This window comes from Vitis vinifera, chromosome 7, assembly GCF_030704535.1.
Source record: "Vitis vinifera cultivar Pinot Noir 40024 chromosome 7, ASM3070453v1".
In the NCBI taxonomy this organism is placed as follows: domain Eukaryota; kingdom Viridiplantae; phylum Streptophyta; class Magnoliopsida; order Vitales; family Vitaceae; genus Vitis; species Vitis vinifera.
The window spans coordinates 12,228,666-12,247,191 of NC_081811.1; the positions used below are offsets into that span (position 1 = coordinate 12,228,666).

At 31.8% G+C, this 18,526-nt stretch overlaps 4 protein-coding genes and 1 pseudogene across 8 annotated transcripts in view; 2 read left to right on the forward strand and 3 right to left on the reverse strand.

Moving 5' to 3' along the window:
• Nucleotides 1-864: 864 nt before the first annotated feature.
• LOC109121477 (endoglucanase 13-like) lies at nt 865-2,907 on the reverse strand (annotated as a pseudogene).
• Nucleotides 2,908-3,748: 841 nt separating this feature from the next.
• On the reverse strand, nt 3,749-4,746 carry LOC100853578 (probable mediator of RNA polymerase II transcription subunit 26b). The gene is made up of 4 exons (XM_059737754.1): nt 4,557-4,746; nt 4,418-4,445; nt 3,980-4,318; nt 3,749-3,885 (listed from the first exon to the last, which is right to left on the reverse strand). The coding sequence occupies exons 1-4, from the start codon at nt 4,665-4,667 to the stop codon at nt 3,755-3,757; spliced, it is 609 nt and encodes a 202-aa protein (XP_059593737.1). The 5' UTR covers nt 4,668-4,746; the 3' UTR covers nt 3,749-3,754.
• A 3,709-nt stretch (nt 4,747-8,455) lies between these two features.
• Nucleotides 8,456-9,088, forward strand: LOC100853618 (agamous-like MADS-box protein AGL62). The gene has a single exon (XM_003632358.3). It carries the CDS (start codon nt 8,456-8,458, stop codon nt 9,086-9,088), a length of 633 nt encoding a protein of 210 aa, XP_003632406.1.
• Nucleotides 9,089-13,680: 4,592 nt separating this feature from the next.
• LOC100256861 (uncharacterized) lies at nt 13,681-17,110 on the forward strand. The gene is made up of 2 exons (XM_002268313.4): nt 13,681-13,971; nt 16,732-17,110. Exons 1-2 carry the CDS (start codon nt 13,820-13,822, stop codon nt 16,808-16,810), a joined length of 231 nt encoding a protein of 76 aa, XP_002268349.1. The 5' UTR covers nt 13,681-13,819; the 3' UTR covers nt 16,811-17,110.
• A 682-nt stretch (nt 17,111-17,792) lies between these two features.
• The window catches only part of LOC100261941 (uncharacterized), a 53,800-nt gene continuing 53,066 nt past the window's right edge, over nt 17,793-18,526 (reverse strand). For all 5 annotated transcript variants that reach the window (XM_019221381.2, XM_059738025.1, XM_019221382.2 and 2 more), the window contains 2 exons: nt 18,302-18,367; nt 17,793-18,229 (listed from right to left, as the gene is read on the reverse strand). In XM_019221381.2, coding sequence (XP_019076926.1) covers nt 18,149-18,229; nt 18,302-18,367 — 147 coding nt within the window. In that variant the 3' untranslated portion in view covers nt 17,793-18,148. The remainder of the gene's footprint in view (nt 18,230-18,301; nt 18,368-18,526) is intronic.

The window sequence follows — 18,526 nt, forward strand, 5'->3', positions numbered from 1 at the left end:
CCAAAAATGGGCTCGGAGGTCAGGTTACTTATCGGGAAGATACGGTAAAGACTGTAGCACCCCTCTAAGTTCCAAAAGTCGGGTCTCTACCAATAAAATGAAGCAATCACAGAAATTGATGAGGGAATCAATGAATACTCAGAGTGATCATGTATATATGAGAATCTAAACATGAATATAGAAAGACCAGAATAGAAATAGATGCGTATCTGGGTAATGATCCTCAATGTGCTATCAAGAAGTGAGATTAGTGCACAATTAAGGAATAATTTTGAGCATGTGATAGAGCAGAATAAAATCAATCATGTATGACAATTAAATCAATCAATCAATTATAAAATCACTTGTATTGGGTACCCACCAAAGCTCATTTTATTTTTGAGTAAATTAATTTCGTAAGTTCTATAATTAAGAATTACAAAAATAAATTCACAATTATTTTAAAACATTTTAAAAATCAAAGAAATTTGAAAGTGGCTTGCCGGAAAGAAAATGGTGACCAAATTTTATTGACAACAAGATGTTGGTATTTAAAAACTCTAAGATGGAAATTTTGATGACTCGAAATCATTTAAAAACCAAAAATTGGAAAATCATTTGAAAACGGGGTTAGGAAATTATTATTTTGAAATCACAGGGAAGGGATTTGAAAGGAAGTGACACGTGGCATAAGGGTGGCCATGCTAGGGTGGCCATGCTAAGGTGGCCATGTAGGAATTCTGCTATCTGCTCAAAGTCCTTCTCGACCAAACTCCTCGAAGTCATGGCAGGAGCGCCAATGCGTACACCTCCAGGAGCCAAGGCACTGTTGTCACCAAACACAGCATTCTTGTTCACTGTAATGTTGCACAGATCACAAAGTTGTAGGTGAGGTGGTCTACCTGGACAGTCAACAGGTGGTCCCATTCTCGTGGATTGACACAATGGATGCTCCTCTGTGATGAACCTGCTGCGGAAAACTCGACCCATACCCCACCATGTAACTCATACCCTTAGGGTTCTTCCCAAGTATGTAATCCACCTGTGAACGGGCGAATGAGATGATGTCGTCAGGAGATATGGAACCAGCAGGGCAGTTGAGGCTGTCCTTGGCAGCAGAAAGGGAGTCGGAGTAGGAGGCTGTGAGGAATAAAGCCGAGGTGGTGTACTGAAGATTGTTGAATGGATCTCACCACAATACCCCTGCATTAGTTTTCTTGACGTTGTTGCTTCCTTGCAGGATTACGTTGCAAATGAACTGCTCTCCCTGATTCTTATAGTTTCCCCAGTTACCATCGTTTGGAGCTTTCCCCTTCAAAATAAGCTTGGCGACGGGGACTTGGGCTCCAGAGTACTTGTCATCCCAAGAAAACATGGTTCTGGTACCACCTGTGTTTTCGGAACAACTAAGATAATCTGAGTAGGTTTTATCATTTGTGGCGCGGTACAGCCATGCAGCTGCCCACAACAGTTCATCCTGAAATCCGCTGCTAGAGTAGGAGTGCGCTGATACATGCCTTGGTGACTGTTTGCGAAATCAAATAACTGCTTGGCATGGTCTAAAAGTTGGGAGGAATAGTCAGGATCTGATTTACTAAAGGCAATGGATGCAGCAGCAAATGCGACCGCAGTTCCTCCGGCAAGGTCCGAACCCGGGTGCTGCTCATCGATCTTGTAAGAAGTTCTAGGCGTGGTCATGTCTTCGGGTCGTTCCCGGCATGCATGATCTGCATCACCATTTCCAACTTGGCCGTATAGAACATTAGCCTGCGGGTGAGCTTTTATGGAGTAGTCTGTCTCCCATTTAATGGCGGCAAGAGCATTGTCCAGTTCCTTCTTGGCTGATGGACGTGACCCGAAGTCAATAACACTCCATGAAATCATCGTCACTGTAAATGCTTGGGGAAATCCAAACTTCACGTTGTCTCCAGCATCACCGCATAGCTCATCAAATAATTCCACAGCCCAATCGAACACCCACAGTACAACGTCACCGCGAAGGTGGTGTTGGTGAAGTACTTCTTCGTATAAGGCTCACAGGAGCAGTTCTCTTTGACGAGGACATAGTTGAGGTCGGTCGCTTCAACGGTGGGGTCCTTGGGGAGGATGTCGTACATGGACTGGATCAGAGCGAGAGTCTGATTATGGGTGGACTTGAAGGCCAAGAAAGGAGGTGCAGAGGCGAGACGTGTCTGTGCAGTTCATGGGTGTGGTGGGTAGCGAATGTACAGAGACCATTAGAAATACGAAGAAGAACAAAGAGACGGAGAGAGTGGCGAAGAGGGATGACGGTACAGGAGTCACGGGTGGAAAAAAAAAAAAGAGGAGGGAACAAAATCCATAGATATGACTCAAACACCCAAAGGAAAACAAAGAAAGGAACTGTATCATTCTTAAATAAATTTCACATAAAGAACCAAGAACAGATTCGTTAGACATAATCACAGCAATCCAAAGAAAATCAATAGCAATCAGTGTGTAGTCTAGTAAAACACCTCTTTCCTGCGAGACCAGATGGGTATCAAGTTGCTCTACTTCACTCTTTCTGCTCCATACCCTCTGTAGCTTACTCCGTTTCTCTCATTTTCTCCACCCACAGCCTGCTCTTTCTCTATTCCTTTATATTCTCTCAAGCTATCTTTTTCTCCCACAGCCTTGTTCTTTCCTCAGCTCAAGAACACTCACAGCTCACCCCAAAAAAAAAAAAAAAAAAAACTCCAGAGCCCTACCTCAAAAACGCACCTCTCCCCTCCTCGTCCAGACTTGCCCCTCAAGAAAGAATCTTCTGCTGAAAATATCTCCTCCCCAGCACCCGCCTCCAAACGCACCTTCTCCTCTCTGCCAGAATATCCTCTCTCTCATCCGCTCCTCCTCTGAAAAATCAGCAACAAAATCACCACCCAAATAACGGCCTGCAGCTTTTTCCATCACCCAGGTCCTCCTCTTCAATATTCTCTTTACAGGTGTCGTATTTTGATTGGTGTATGCAAACTACCATTTGCTTCCTCACCAGCCACCCAGGAGGTGACACGTGGCTCGCCAGGATTTCTCCACCTGGCAAGAAGTATGACCTGCAGAAAAAGAAAAAAAAAAATATCAAATTGAATTTTTGAAAAACATGCATATATTAAAAAAAAAATTGGTTGTTAACAGAATACCCGATCATCAGAGTGAGACTTACAAAAAAAAAAAAATGGTTAGTCCCTAATGTTCCTTACATGTTGGGAGGCGGAATCATAGCCAATCTAATAACATAATAGAAGTCAATAACTATATGGATTTTCATATCATCATTACTCTCACTAAGAGTAACAAGAGTCAACATTTTTTCTCTTGCGAGCTAGAGCCAAATAACCAAAATGTACATGAAGGCAACACTGTAGTCAAATAAAAAATAATTTCCAATTTTAATTCCTCAACTTTATCTAAACATATAATATATATATATATATAAAACATTTTTTTTTCATAATCCCTTTACATAAGGCACAATATAGAAATTTCCTGTGATCACATAAGAGATTTAAAGAATCCTTTAAACTATAATTCTGATAAATATTATACTTTTAGGTATGCATTTTTTTAATTTAACCCCACAATAGTCATATGAAAATTCAAATTAATTAACGTCCGAGTTTCCATAGTACAAGGAATAGACATGATCACTTGTACAACTAAACTATAACAATCCATAATCCATAATCCATTGATGAATGGTCCATGATTAATGGAGAAAGAATTTAAAGAAAAACAAATAACACATTGCCTAGTTTTGCTAATGTTGGCAGATCAAAAGATGGGAATTACACTTCTTGGATGTGGGACGCCGGACTTGATGGCAAGCTATTTGCTTAGGCATTGGTTGAGGTTGAAACTCGATCACCTGAATCCTTCTCTTCTTCTTTGCTGTTGGACAACAAATTTCAGGGCCCATGATCAGATTATAAGTTTCAAGTCTTTTCTTTAGAAAAAAAAAACAAAAGGAAAAGAAAACAAATACCGTTCTCAATATTTTTATATGATTCTTGGAGTTTCCTTTTCGTAGACTCAAATTTGGATTCCAAAGTAGCCATGGACTTGTCACCTTTTCTTGCATGATTATTAATTTCGTTTTTCTCATCAGAGCTTCCTTTTTCATTTCCCTCAACCGGGGTTGAATCTATGCATGCCTTCTGATCATCAGCTATGGGGTCGGAGCATGGTTTTGAATGTCCCTCAAGCTCGCTCAAGGGTTCTTCTGGCTTTAGAACTTCAATTAGTCTCTTCATCTCTTTGCCTCTACATTGTGTTTTCTGCTTTTCTCTCCCACCACGAGAAGTTCCCGTGTCGTCTCGAACATCTACACCAGATTTATAACATACAGATTGTTTAGAAAGTCGAATAATCAGTTTGTTTCAAAAATAGGGCCAATAAAAATTCGAAAAACAAATATCCTTACTTCCATTCTCATCAATTTCATCGAAGAACTTGATCATGTCGGTTTGTGAAACAATGCAGAGGAATAGATCAGTCAATAAGACAGCGCCATCTTGTTTGGTAATGATAAAGAAAACAAAAAAATTTTAAAAATGGGATACCTGAAAGAGAGCCAATGTTGTGGGATGATAAGGAGAGAAAGCCCCATCATCAAGTGGAAGGATAGGGAGGCAGCTCTCTTCTTCTTCCCATGCGGAATCCAGGATTTCCATTTCGCTTAGAGAAAGAAGCAGCTTGGGAACCAACAATCACACCTGAAGAAAGTAGAATCTGCACACAACGTGTTCTTGATTTCTGGATTAGATAAGATAAGGTTGATAAGAAAGTTAGTATTTATAGAGTTTGTATTTTGATAATACGTTTTTAATTGCATTTGTATATCTAATGTGTTGGGTTTTGACTCAAATTCTTTATTTATTTAGTTTTAGGGAAATTAATATTTTCAAATTTTAATATATATATATATATATATATATATATATATCATTTATAATAAATAAAAAACCCATGTTTTCCTATGAATACCTGACATATCTAAGTATACATTTTTTTTTTCTTATTTAACTTTGAAATAATTTGGTAAAATAATTCATAATATCCAATTTCTATTACTTAGGTCGACTAAAAAAAATCACTTTAAATTTCTTTCTTTAAGAAATTTTAGCCTTATTTTTGTCTCACATCCAACCATTCAAATTATTTATTTAAACTTCTATTAAGATTAATTTTTCTATATCACCCAAATGTGTAATCTCCATAAATTAAAACCTATTATGCATGGATATTGTACAGAAGTGTATGTCAAAATTCTTTAAGGCTTGAAACCACTCCAAAAACAAATATAGGTGTTTTGAGCATTTTAGTAAAGTGTTTGACGAGTTGTTATTAAAAACAATTTTTAAAAATAAAAATAAAAAACTTATTTAAATAAGTTGTTTTTAAAAATAAAATTTGAATTTTGATCTTGTAAAAATATTATAAATTCAATTTATATAATATTAATTAAATTAAATTTAAGTCTTATTAAAAATAAAAATAATTTTTATTTAATAATAAATTAAAAATAAATAGTATTTAGTAAAATAATAATACTATTATAATAAAATTAATAATTTTTCTTTATATATATATATAAATCAATGTTTTTAAAACCTGATCGATCATTAAATCGAAAAAATTATCTATTCACGGTTCATTAATCTGATTGATAGTCGAACTCATAAATATATAATTTATATATTATTTAAAAATTAAAATTTTATTTGAAAAATGAGAAAATTAGTTTTAAAATTTGACTTTTAAATTATATTTGAATCCTTATATTGAGTTATTAATGAAGTAGACTCCATTTGGATGTGGGAAAGGATGAGAGAAGAGAAAGGAGAAGTTGAGTTAGGATTCTATTGCTGAACTACTTCTGGATTTCCTGAAAGAGAGTTTTTGTTGAATGGCGTACAACAATTATGTGTAACTTGTTGATTATGGTTACGAGTATGATTATAACAATCACCTTATTTTTTATTTTCTTATTAGTCCATATATTTTCAATAATTGCACCACAGGAGGAAATAATTGTCACTTGGTTTAAACTAGTGTTGAACCGTTGGACCAGAGAATCAGTTGACCAGACCGGTGTTCAATCAAAACTTGGTTTTGCTTTTATTTTTTTAACCCTAAAATCTCGAGTCCTGCTCTTAACTTTTTTCACTTTTCAAATGTTACAAAACAATTCTCACCCTCTTTTTGAAAATTTTAAACATTTTGCTTTCAATAATATTTTTAAAACCATACCCATTAGTGAATGGAAGTCATGGTTGAATCATGATATTAGAAAATAAAAAATAAATTTAAATTAAATAAATTATTTATATATTATACTTTAAATTCATTTAAATTATTATAATTTTTCGATATAAAAATTAAATAATAAAAAATATATAGGTTTTTGACTAGTTTTAATTATGTTTAATTTTCTTCAATATTTTTCATAAAATAACTAAATATGAGAATCATTTTTAACATTTTTTGTTTTTGTTTTTGTAATACTTTCTAGAAACCAAATATTATCTTAATATTTAATTTTTTAAATATGATATAATATTTGTCTAACTTTTTTTTATTTCAATATTTTTCATAGAATAATTAAATATGAAAAAATCATTTTTCTTAATAATTTTTTTTTCTTTTCTTAATACTTTCTAGAAACCAAAAATAATCTTAATATTTAATTTCTTAAATAGATATAATAATTTCCTAACTTTCTTTTATTTAAAAGCTCCACCCTTCATCTGCTATGATTTTTCTACTCTTGATTCTTCTTCCAACATCATCATATATCCTTTAGAAATATTTGGTTAAAAAGAATGAGATAATCCCAAATTGTGAATTTAACAACTTTCATGTTTTTATTTGAAAAATAACTTATTTTGACATAAATGCTCTTTATTATTTCAAATGTTTATATTTAGGTTTTAAAAGAAAATAGTAAGGGTGTTTTTGTCAAATGAGACAAAAAATGATAGAGAATTAAATTTCAAAAATTAAGTTTTCACAAGCCCTTTTAATTAAATAAACTTATCCTTTGTTGCAAATCTACAATATTAATATTAATTAAGAAAATAATTAATTCGCTATGTTTTTTTAGTTTTAAGACATTAAAAAAAGGTGAGATTTTTCTTCTAGACTCTACTTAAAAAGGCATAATGCAATAATCACTCAAGATTTTAGTTGGATCTTCAAAATTAATTAAAAATTATGAAAAAATAATAGGAAAAAAAAAGTTGAAAATGAAAATCGATTTTCAATAGTTTTTTAAAATGAGGGTGTTTAAGAAATTGTTTTTTTTTTTATATAAAAAAAACAAGATTTAAAATAAAAATATATTTTTTATTTTTAAAAATAAGGTACTTGTGGATTGTGGCTATGCTTTTCAAAATTTGTTTTTAAAATTTATTTTCAATTTTAAATAAAAAATTAATTATTTTCTAAGGATCTTTGAATGTTATCTATTTTTAAAAATAAAAAATAATAACAACTTTAGAAAATAAAATAACTTCTTGATATTTACTTTAAAAGTAGAATGACTTTTCAAAGTTGTTTAAAAATAATTAAGGCTTTAAAAAGTTTAAACTCAAAATTTTAAAATAATTAAGTTCATATTTTTTATATAAAAGTTTTTAAAATTAAGTTCATAATTTTTATATAAAATATAGAAGTAAAAAAAAAATTCTTAAAAATAAAAAACAAAATATTTGCACTATTAAATTATTTTTAGAATAATTAAGTTGTTTTTATATAAAATATGGAAGTCAAAACTTTTTTTTTTTTAAGAAATAAAAACAAAATATTTATCCAAAGTAGCACTAATAAATTATTTTAAGCAATAGTTTGAAAAAAAAAAAAAAACCAACCTCGAAAAAATAATTTCAAAATTTTAAAAAATAATTTTATTATTTTATGAAAATAACATAAATTATTTTTATTTGGAAACAAAGTATATGTTATTTTTAAAAGCTACCATATAAAATATATGAGTAATAACTATTTTTTATTTTGAAAGGAATATTTACTACTAATAAAAAGCTGTTAAAAAAATTCAAGAATCAAAATTTAGAAATAAAATATTTTCATATAATGTAAAAATAAAATGATACTATATAAAATATAAAATTCAAAATGAAAAAGGATTTTCTAAATCTAAATTTAAAAATTAAATTTGTAAAAATAAAAAATAGTAGTTTTTTATTTTTACATATTTAATTTTTAAATTTAGATTTGGGAAATCTTTTTGAATTTTGAATTTTATATATTATATAGAAGGTTTTTATTTTTAGGGTATATGTAAATATTTTATTTCTAAATTAAGATTTAGAAAATCTTTTCTAAGATGTTTTTATTAAGAGTGAGTATTGCTTTTTATAGATATAAAACAGCATCAATCCATAACATTCATTATCGAAGTCGACTTCAATTAAACATAAATATGGTGAAAAAACATAGCATGGGAAGACAGAAGATCGAAATAAAAAAAATTGTGAAGAAAAGCTCCTTGGAGGTCACCTTCTCCAAGCGTCGAACAGGACTCTTCAAGAAGGCTGGCGAGCTTTGCGTTTTGTGCGGTGCTGAGGCCGCCGTCATCGTCTTCTCTCCGGGCAGGAGGGCCTTCGTCTTCGGCCACCCCTCCGCGGACGCTGTCATCGATCGCTTCCTCCATCGCGAGACCAACTCTCGTGCGCTTGTTCCGGCGGGACAGGTGCATGGGCACGTTCAGAGGCAATACTTGGAAGCTCTTGGAAGGCTGGAGGTGAAGAGGGAGCAAGAAGAGACGGTGGGGGGAGATGGGGAGGGTGGGTTTTGGTGGGACGCGCCCATTGAGAACATGGGGTTGAATGAACTGGAGCAGTTCAGGGGTTCCCTTGAGGAGCTGAGGAAGAAGGTGGCGGATCGAGTGGAGGAGATGACTATGATGATGATGATGGAGAGCGGTCCTTCTTCGACTGCCATGGTTGAATATGCAGCGCCACCGCAGGAGTATAATTCTTCTGGTGGTGTTCTGCATGGCCATGATTTGGCTGCACATGGTGTTCCTCATGGTTTCGATTTTGGGTTCGGTTTCGATGAACACCTTTTCTGATGTACATTCCTTTGTTCTTTTTATTTTATGGAACTAATTCTCTGGTCTAAAGAATATAGATGAAGAGTCCTTTGAGAAATATTTGTCAATTGTCAATTGCTTTAATCGAGTCTTTAGATTTGTAAACATGATATTTAGAAAAATTACCAAGTAGCTAATTTTTGTAATAAATCACTTGTAAGCGTTAAAACCATTCTTAATAGGCTTTTAAAGTATACTGCGTTTTTTTAGCAACACTTTTATTAATAGTGCTTTCATTAAAAAAGTTTTTAAGTAGAATTATTAAATGTTTGGATATAAAAAATACAAATTCTTTGATAAGGATTTTAATAATGTGTTAAATAATAAAATAGTGATTTTGTAAGACCACATTGAATTAAGTTATTGATCATTGACAAGCCTAAAGGGTAGAATTATGAAATTTATCTCTAGCAACATCCTTAGTTTTTTTTTGTTTTGCTCGTAAATGAAATTTATGGTGCAAAACTACGATATGGTAAACAAAGTCCAAGTTTAAGAGAATGTGAAAAACTATTGATTTTTTAAAAAGAATCCAATGCCTCAAGATGTGTTTTATACTTTGTCATATCATATTCAAAAGTCAACACTTTATCTCCAAATATAATTACGTTGCATCATTTTTATGTATCTTATAAAAAATTCTTTTAATATATTTTTATTATCACTTTATCTAAGTTATAGAATTTTTCATTCATAAAATGAATTTTGAGCTACTTGTTAAAAGTTTGAGACCCGCGCAAAAAAATCTACTAAGAGTGTAAGATAGCGTTTTACACTAATATATGCTATAATACCCCATTTGCTCCAATTTTTTGTTTTTCAAAAGATTTGAACATATATGTTTTCAATATTTTATTTTATTTTTTACTAATAACATACATATTTTTCATACATTGTCTAATTTTTTGTTCTTCAAATTTTTAAAATTAATATTTTCATTATCACTTTGTCTAAGTTATAGAATTTTTCATTCTTAAAAGGAATTTTGAGCAGTAAGTTCAAAATTGTCTTTCTCTCAGCTATCGATCCATAAAACTCATTCAAAAACGTTGCACTCAGCTCTCATTGTCTTTCTCTCTAAAGCTTCTCTCTAAAAGCTTCCTCATAGGTAAGTTCAAAACCCCAGTTCGAAACCGATTATGAGTTCTTCTCACGGGTTTTCTCAACAACCAAATAACCATTGTTTTATGTTATTTTCGTGATATCTTCGTCTGATTTAGATTTGATCGTTTTTTTCATATACATTTTTTTTTTTCTTTTCAAGATTTTCCTATAGTTATCCCCTTTCAATTCGGGAATGTCACATTTTATATTAAAAAAATTCGCAAGTTGCATGACTGCACAAAAATTAAACATACGTGCTTATAATTCACAATTGAGACTAATAACCATATATCATGTTTTACTAATGTAACTCATGTTCAAAATTATGAATCTAGTGACATAAAGCTTGCTTGTGGGCTAAAGTTCTAATTCAATTAGATCCATGTAGAACCTTATGATAAAACTATCAAATTATGTTACATTTCCTAATTCTTGTGGGTAATTAAGAAATATAATTTGATATTCCATCCTAATTAATTATATAAATATAATAAAAAATTCATGTGGGATAAAATTTTATTATATCAAATATAATTAATTACCCATAATGTCATTTTCCTATATGCGATCCTAAAACACTTAATATATAATTTTGCATAATTAAAGATGTTGTGGCTACTCCTTAATTAATTAAAATTATATGGATCAATTGACATTTATTTAATTCACAAGAAAAACTTATATAAATTGCATGAAACCATAAGCAATATGTACACAAAACACAATATCAATGTACTAATAATATTCAACTCAATATTGCATGTATAATAAAACAATATATTATACACACAAAATTTTAAGCACATAAATATTTAAAATTAAATCCATAAAGAGTCTTTAAGAATAAATTTAATGTGCAAAATTATTTAGTTTAATGTTGTATGCATAATAAACCATAAAAAAAAATATACATTCAACTAACAAAAATAAATAATATAGCACATAAAATATCCATAAAGAAACCCATAAATTAACACATCTTAAAACAATAAATTTTATGAATTTTAAAAACAAATTATAGGTTGTTGTTGGGAGCAATATTTTCAGAACCGCACTGATCATTGAACCGAAAAAATTACCGATTCACGATTCACTGGTTGGACTGGTGATGTCATAAATTTATATTTTATTATTTTATATATTATTAAAATTTAAAAATAATAAATTCTATCTAAATTTTTATAAAAATAATACATTAAATAATAAATATAAAATAAATAAAACATAAAAAATAAATTTAAAAAATAAAAATCAAACGTTGGACTATTGGAGCAGCTACTCCCACTGCACAGGCCAGGGGAGGGGGAGGGGGAGGGAGAGATATTTATAGCTGCCGGAGTGAGGGTTTATAGCAGTGGAAGGGGAGCGGGGGAGAGAGAGATTTTTAGCCACCAAAGTGGGAGCCTGTCGTGGCATGTTGGGGGGGGGGGGGGGGGGGGGGGGGAGTAGGCCTGGAGGCGGGCGACAATTGCTGCGGTTTGGAGAGGAAGGGTTTGGAAGAAGGTTATATATCCTCCAAAATGACGTCGTTTTGATACCAGAAACATCAAAACGACGTTGTTTTGATGCTAAAAAAAATTAATCGAACCGTTCAGTTCACCATTCGAACCGGCCAGTTCGGTCCGGTTTTTAAAACCATGGTTGGGAGGAGTCGAACCTAGGCAATGGATGAAGAAAGACTAGGCTAAGACCAACTAGGCTACTTCCCCTTTTCTTATTTCTAGTTTACTTATTTATTTCTTATTTACAGTCAAAATAATAAGCCCCTATAGTCGTCTCCTACCTTCAATCGAGTCTGTTTGACCCATTTGTGACTCGAAATGAAACACGACAGTTTCCAGTTATTCCAAACACCAGATTGATGATTTAAAACACTGAAATGTTAGAAATCTCATCTCCTAATGATTTCTAACAATATTTTTTCATCAAAATTTTCTAAAAACCATAAACTCCAAAATACCAAAACTCACTATATTTTTTTTTATTGAAAAATACAGATTGTAAAACGAACAAGACAAAGACATACAAGGCTTTGATACTAATTGATGGAAAAAAATAATTTAAACATGTTATAACAATCATTAAATAACAATTAGATCAAGCGAAATTATAAACAAATTGAAAACATACCTCCCACTATTGCCATTCTTACAGGTTAAAAATGTGTTTTTCAATTTTCAGGTTTTAGGTGCTTCTAAACCTTTCTCAACCTCCACTTAGGTGGTGTTTTTAAAAACTAAGAGAGATTGAAGGCTTAGGGAACCCTACCCATTAGTGCTCTGCCCTTTTTTAAAGACTCTCTCATTACCGAGTCTGCTTGGAGCATGCACAGAACATGGGGTAGTGATGCAAATGTGGTTCCAAGTGTTAATCCTCATTCCTAAATTGAGGGAATAATGTGGACCACACTCCGAATCACGTCTTCGATTTATTACCGAAGATTCAGGACAAACAAAATCCCAACATTAAAACCACTCAAAATAGGCTTTTTAGCCCAAGTGTAAAAAAATAATAATAATGAAATGTGAGGGCAAATATATCTATATATATATATATATATTTGTAAAAAGAGATTACGGAAGTAGAATGCTTACAAATTCGATTTTTGTAGGATTGAAAGATAAAATGGTAAAATTTTGTCCCCAATGAAAAGCACTTGATGAAAATTAAATGATTCTAATGATCAAACTTGGTTAATGTTAGCCAATTTATTGCATAAATATAGGAAAATGTCTGGTTGTCCAATAAAATGGTGAAATTTTGTGTCTAATAAAAAGCACTCCATCAAGATTTAAGGATTTAAATGATCAAATCTCTTTAATGTTAAACAATTATTGTCTCCATGTTAAGAAAAAAAATAATAAATAGATAAATAATTTTTTTATCTTGCAAAATTATTTATTTTATAAATCCTATTATTATTATTATTATTATTATTATTATTATTATTATTATTATTATTATTATATAATCATATAAGTACAATAAAAAAATTAAATAAAAAAATAATTATAACTTATATATAAGATATTCTTGGAGACTTACTATGAAAAGTAATAATTTTAAAAATTAAGATATGAATATATTTATATTATTTAATTTTTAAAATATAAATAAATCTATATTTTTCTATGCAAAACATCCTATTTTTATATAAAAGAGCATGTTTGACTACATGATTTAAAAATAGAAATTTAAAAAAAAAAATTTAATATTATTTGATGGTTATTTTCTAGAAACAATTTTTAGTAGGAGTTGTTTTCATCCATTTTTTAAAATAAAAGGAAAATATAAATTAGTTTGATCATGTTTTTTAAAATTTATTTTAAAAACTATTTTTAGGATAAAAAATATAAAAAAAATTTTAAAAATAAGTTTTAGAAAATATGGGAAACGTACCCTTAATTTTCTCAAATATTGCTTTGATATTAAAATGTTACTTATGTGTAGAAAATGTAAATTAAAATAAATGAAATAATTGAATAATTAAATAGATAAAGCAAAACCCATTCTCTGTATTTATGATCAAACCAAGACTTTTGTAAAACCCTAAAAAAACGACCATTTCTTCTCCATCACTCCAATCCACTTGCTTCTGCAACGAAAATGGCCTTGACCAACTTCATCATCACGGTGGCCGGCGTCAGCGCCGTCATTCTTCTACTGAGGAGCGATGTTAAACAATCGGCTTCCATTTTCAGGCGCAACGTTCGCCATATTCGTAATTGGCTCGAAGAAGAATCTGCCTCTGCTTCCAAGTAATCTTTCTCTATATTTCTTCTTTCCATTTACACTAAATGCTTTTTGATTTAGCACTGTTTTTGTTCGAAATCGTTGTTTTCGTTAATCATATTTTATTCTGCTTCCTGTTATTGCAATTGTCGTATTTTTATCAAAATATTGAGTGAAAATGTTATGATGGTGATCGATTCATTGATGATAATTTTGAAATGGGTGTGTTCCCGTTGCTCAGGAACTGAGCTAAATCTTGTGGGTTCTTTTAGGTTTTTTCAGTGTTTTAATTTGAAAATTTTCGGACAAGACAAATTTAATGGAAGCTGAATTGAGCTCCATTTCTAGTGGGGTTAGTGAAGCAGTGGAAGCATATAATTTGGGGTTGGAATGGTTCTCTTTAGACCGTTCAAGCCATTATCTCCTTTTTCCCCAAATTTTGTTTTTGTTGTTCTCTTTGCAGTTATTTGGCCAAGACAAAATGACTATTAATATTCGGATGCATTGATATTTTCTTAGGGTATCATAGCCTTCTTCCATGTCCACTATGATTTGGTTCTAATTTTATTTTTGCAAGCTGATATGTTCAGATATGGCTCCTTTAAAATTATTAAAACTATAAAGAGGATGAGGAAAGTTGAAGAAGCTTGTTCAATTATGGTTGTTAGAGCAATATTTGCCTCTGGCTTGTAGATTTTTTCCTTGCTTAAATTAAATTGTAACTCCAGTAATTAATCCTACTGGACTAGGCAAGCCTCAACAATGAGCTTCCTTTAGAAATACCTTGTTTTTATACCTACTTGATTGGGGAAGGAAGTGAAAGAGCATTCTTGATTTATGGAATTACCTAGAAGGGTGAATAAGCAGTCCAATTTTTATGGTCTTAAACTCAATTTTCTTAAACCTTAACTATTTAATTAATTGAATCAAATGATATCCAGGAAGATAAGAATAAGGAAATTGATAATCACACATTGAGCACCAGATATATGTGGAAGCCATTGATAGAGCATCAACCAAAGCCTCTACAGATGTAAAACCATGGGGGACCATAGATGAAATGCACCAAATCTAAAAGAAGAGTGCACAGGTAAATTGATTCATATGCTACAACCTCCTAAGAGACTTGTACCAGTCTATTTGTTCATTTCTTCACGTTTGTGATGTAGTACTCTGTGCATTTTAGTGGATCACTTCAACTTTCTGCTAAGACTAGTGGATTGATGCACCAAGACTTTGCCTTGTATCTCTATTGGAAAGGACTTTCAAGTGTCTTTCTTGAAAGATTTTTGAGAGTTATGCATCATAGAATAAAGGCATTGTATTCTCTATTGAGCTCTTATGGCCCTTTTAAAATATTGGCTTCCGGTATATCTAGGCAAATGCTAAGTTTTTAAAGTAAAGCCTAATTAGAAAATCCCTTAATGTGAAAAATAGGATTTTTTGGGCTTTTAAAAATAATTTTTCAAAATAAAAGGTCCAAGGCACTTGAGCATTCTCAAGGAGATCGCTTGACTGTTCCTAGTTGGACGTTTGAGCATCCTACCTTGATTTTCTTATTTTTGCATTGTAAGTTGGCTTGAGTACTTTCTTGGTGTTCAAGTGTTTTTAGCATACTTTTAACCCTAACTCGACTCAAACAAATTTAACTATCATTATTTTGACCTAAATCTAAAATCTGAAATTTACTTACCTGTGTTTCTATCTTGGAAGGCTTCAACTTGTTTTGACTTTTGTGGTGGATAAATCACATTAGAATGGGTAGCTCTAGATCAGTGCATTTTTGAAGCAGAGTTATCAACCTTAACTAATACAGTAACAGGAAGAACACTAATAAATCCATTTGGGCACTAAATTTGTTTGAAGGTCTTGTTCAATGTATGATTGACCATTACCTTGTTCTTTTGTGATACTTGAGCTTAATATGCATTGGGTAGCAAATTGCAAACTTAGAGACTGGAATACAGTCAACATTGAACTTCATCATGGTAGCATTTTCTCTAATGTATGGTGGTTTATGTTACACATTGATTAGTTTGAGATGGAATTGTATTCAAAGGTCACAGAGTTTTTGAAGAGAAGAATGGTAAAGAAGCACCCTGGGTGTGATTTGGTGGCTCTGGTGAAGAATGCCTTGTCTCACCACTTTTCTTTGTTTACAAACCTTTTTTTGCTTTGGGAAAAGCTGAATGCGTATTTCTGGGTCCTTGGTGTCTTTTCCTCTCTGCTTATTTGTTCTTATATATATATATAATGTTATGTTCTTTTGAAAAATTTCCTGCCCCTCCTCCATTCATTCCAATCTTTCTTTAGTTTATCTTTATTTATCTATAAGTATGATTCAATTTTTAGAGATGACCTTTTCTTTCATTAAAATATTATTGCTCAATAAGGGTTCAGGCAGCTGGATGAAGAACGGGTAAAAAAGTCTTCAGTTACTCCACTTGAAAAACAGTCCTTGATGTTGTAGAGGAGGATTGTATCAAATGTGAACATTGATAATACTTGTCCTGCCAAGATCAGTTATGATACTCTGTAGATGATAGTACTGTGAGTCGATCAGTATTCGGGATGGGGAAAAAAATTTGAAGTAGATGGTTGCGATTGATAAGTTTTTACTCGGAAAGAAAATCTCTTAAATAAGGAAAGAAGACATAGTCTGACCCATTTATCACTAATTGAATTATGCTGAGACAAACAATCTTTATTCTGTGGGTTGTATGTTGAAGTTATGGTTAATGGAAGCTGTCTTTGTGAAGTTACTACTTTTCTTTTGGTTCTTTCAGGGCAACAGAGAAGGCAAAGCCCAAGGAACTGGAATCACAGGTTCCTCAGAAAGAGATTCCCAAGGAGGACAAGCAGTAGTAGTTAATAAATGGGCATTGGGCTTGTGTAGAATAACTGCCTAAAATTTTATTTTCATCTGGTATAAAGCTTAGTGAATATCAGCATCAATGATTGATGCTCAATCTTTTGCTTAGCATTTTGCTTTTTTACAATATTTCTTGTATGCAAACCAACCTGGAATCCTTTTCTGATGAATGAGCCTTTCTTTTTGGACATTTCCATGTCACTGTAACTAGACTAGCATACTCTTCTGTGGCTGATTTTCTGAATTCGGATTCTACCACATATTTGAGTAATACACAATTTTTTATTTTTTTATTTTTTTTGTTGTATGGTTAGAAAATGATGTTATGAATTTCGATCCAATCAAGGAATGGCTACCAGGAATGCCAGTGACTTTCGATTTTCCTCTTTCCCATTGTTGCTTGGTTTCTAATAGTTGAAGATGTATTAAAATAGGAAGTGAGATGATTGATCATCCAAAAACATTCATAATAAGGTGGTCTGCAAATGGGGTCTGTTGGACAAGGAAATTAGAATGATTTTCTGTTGTTCAGAAGCAGAATGACATGGAAAACAAATTTGTTAAATGAGTTTTCGAGAACTGTTTTTGGAAAACAGTTTCTTTCTCTTTAGCATAAAAGCACATTGGGTAAGACAATGGATATAAACCCTATTTGGGATTGCATTTAATTTCTACATTTAGTAGTAGAAGTCGAACAGATTTAATTATTATTAAACTTTATGTTAAAAATGTTTTTGCTAAAGATAATGATAATTATGATATTTAAAAAAAAAAATCCAATTAAATAATTTTTTTTTTTGCATCTCATTTGAGAAAAATTTCAGAATACAGGCAATTCATATTCAAGAGCATGAAGTTCATGATTTTGAGTCTTCTTTAAAACTCCCTTAAAAGTTAGATTTGACCTTCAAACAAGGCTTTTTAGCTCTGAAACAAGGCTATAGACAATCCCAAAAAGAGATGAAATACGAAACATTCAATCGGAATAGCAAGGGTAGTTTCATTTTCTGAACAAATACTTTTGAGAAGAGAGTATGCATTATAACTACAAGAATGATGAATTTACCTGGCTATAATTCAGCCCAGTTTTGAGTTTTCCTCTTAAAGGGGCAAATATCAAATATACATAATTAGAGGTGATCAATTCTAAGACCACTCCCTCTGTGGAAGAACCCCAAAGAAAAGGGAAGATTGGGATGGTTATTCAACAAGTGGCTGCAATTACCATCCATCCAAACAATAGATTTATAGTTCATCTTTGTATACAAATTTGATAGCTTCTATTCTCTAATTTTTAGACCACTCAACTGGTAAAAGATTTTTAAGCAGGCCTACGTGAAGTAGCGGCGTCTCAAGAAAAGGAACAAAGCTGTTGAAGCGGCCACAGCATATGGAAAAACAGTCCAAACTCCCTGTAAGATTGCATAAATTAGGTTCCTTTATCAGTAAATTCAGAATTTCAAGCAAAAGGAATATTTGCCTACCACTGTTGTTGCAACAGTAGCCAAGGCAAAGACAGGGCGCTCCCTCAGTAGAAACCCGATCCCCAACTGAGATTGGAAAGCAAAGCAAAGAAAAAACGGTGGCGTTAGTTTTTGAAATAGCATGTTAGTTATTATGTTTTTCAATCAAGATTTTAACAGGGATGAGCAAAAAGACCGCATGGTGAAGTAATACATTGACAAAAATATCTATATCAGAGTACAGAC

Excerpts from the sequence above, each read along its gene's own strand:
- LOC100853578 (XM_059737754.1), bottom strand. The coding sequence starts at position 4,667 with ATGGAAATCCTGGATTCCGCATGGGAAGAAGAAGAGAGCTGCCTCCCT. Across the intron at positions 4,319-4,417 it reads TGAAATTGATGAGAATGGAA|ATGTTCGAGACGACACGGGA; the intron begins GTAAGGATATTT and ends AATCTGGTGTAG. Across the intron at positions 3,886-3,979 it reads ATATAAAAATATTGAGAACG|CAAAGAAGAAGAGAAGGATT; the intron begins GTATTTGTTTTC and ends GTTGTCCAACAG.
- LOC100853618 (XM_003632358.3), top strand. The coding sequence starts at position 8,456 with ATGGGAAGACAGAAGATCGAAATAAAAAAAATTGTGAAGAAAAGCTCC.
- LOC100256861 (XM_002268313.4), top strand. The coding sequence starts at position 13,820 with ATGGCCTTGACCAACTTCATCATCACGGTGGCCGGCGTCAGCGCCGTC. Across the intron at positions 13,972-16,731 it reads GAATCTGCCTCTGCTTCCAA|GGCAACAGAGAAGGCAAAGC; the intron begins GTAATCTTTCTC and ends TGGTTCTTTCAG.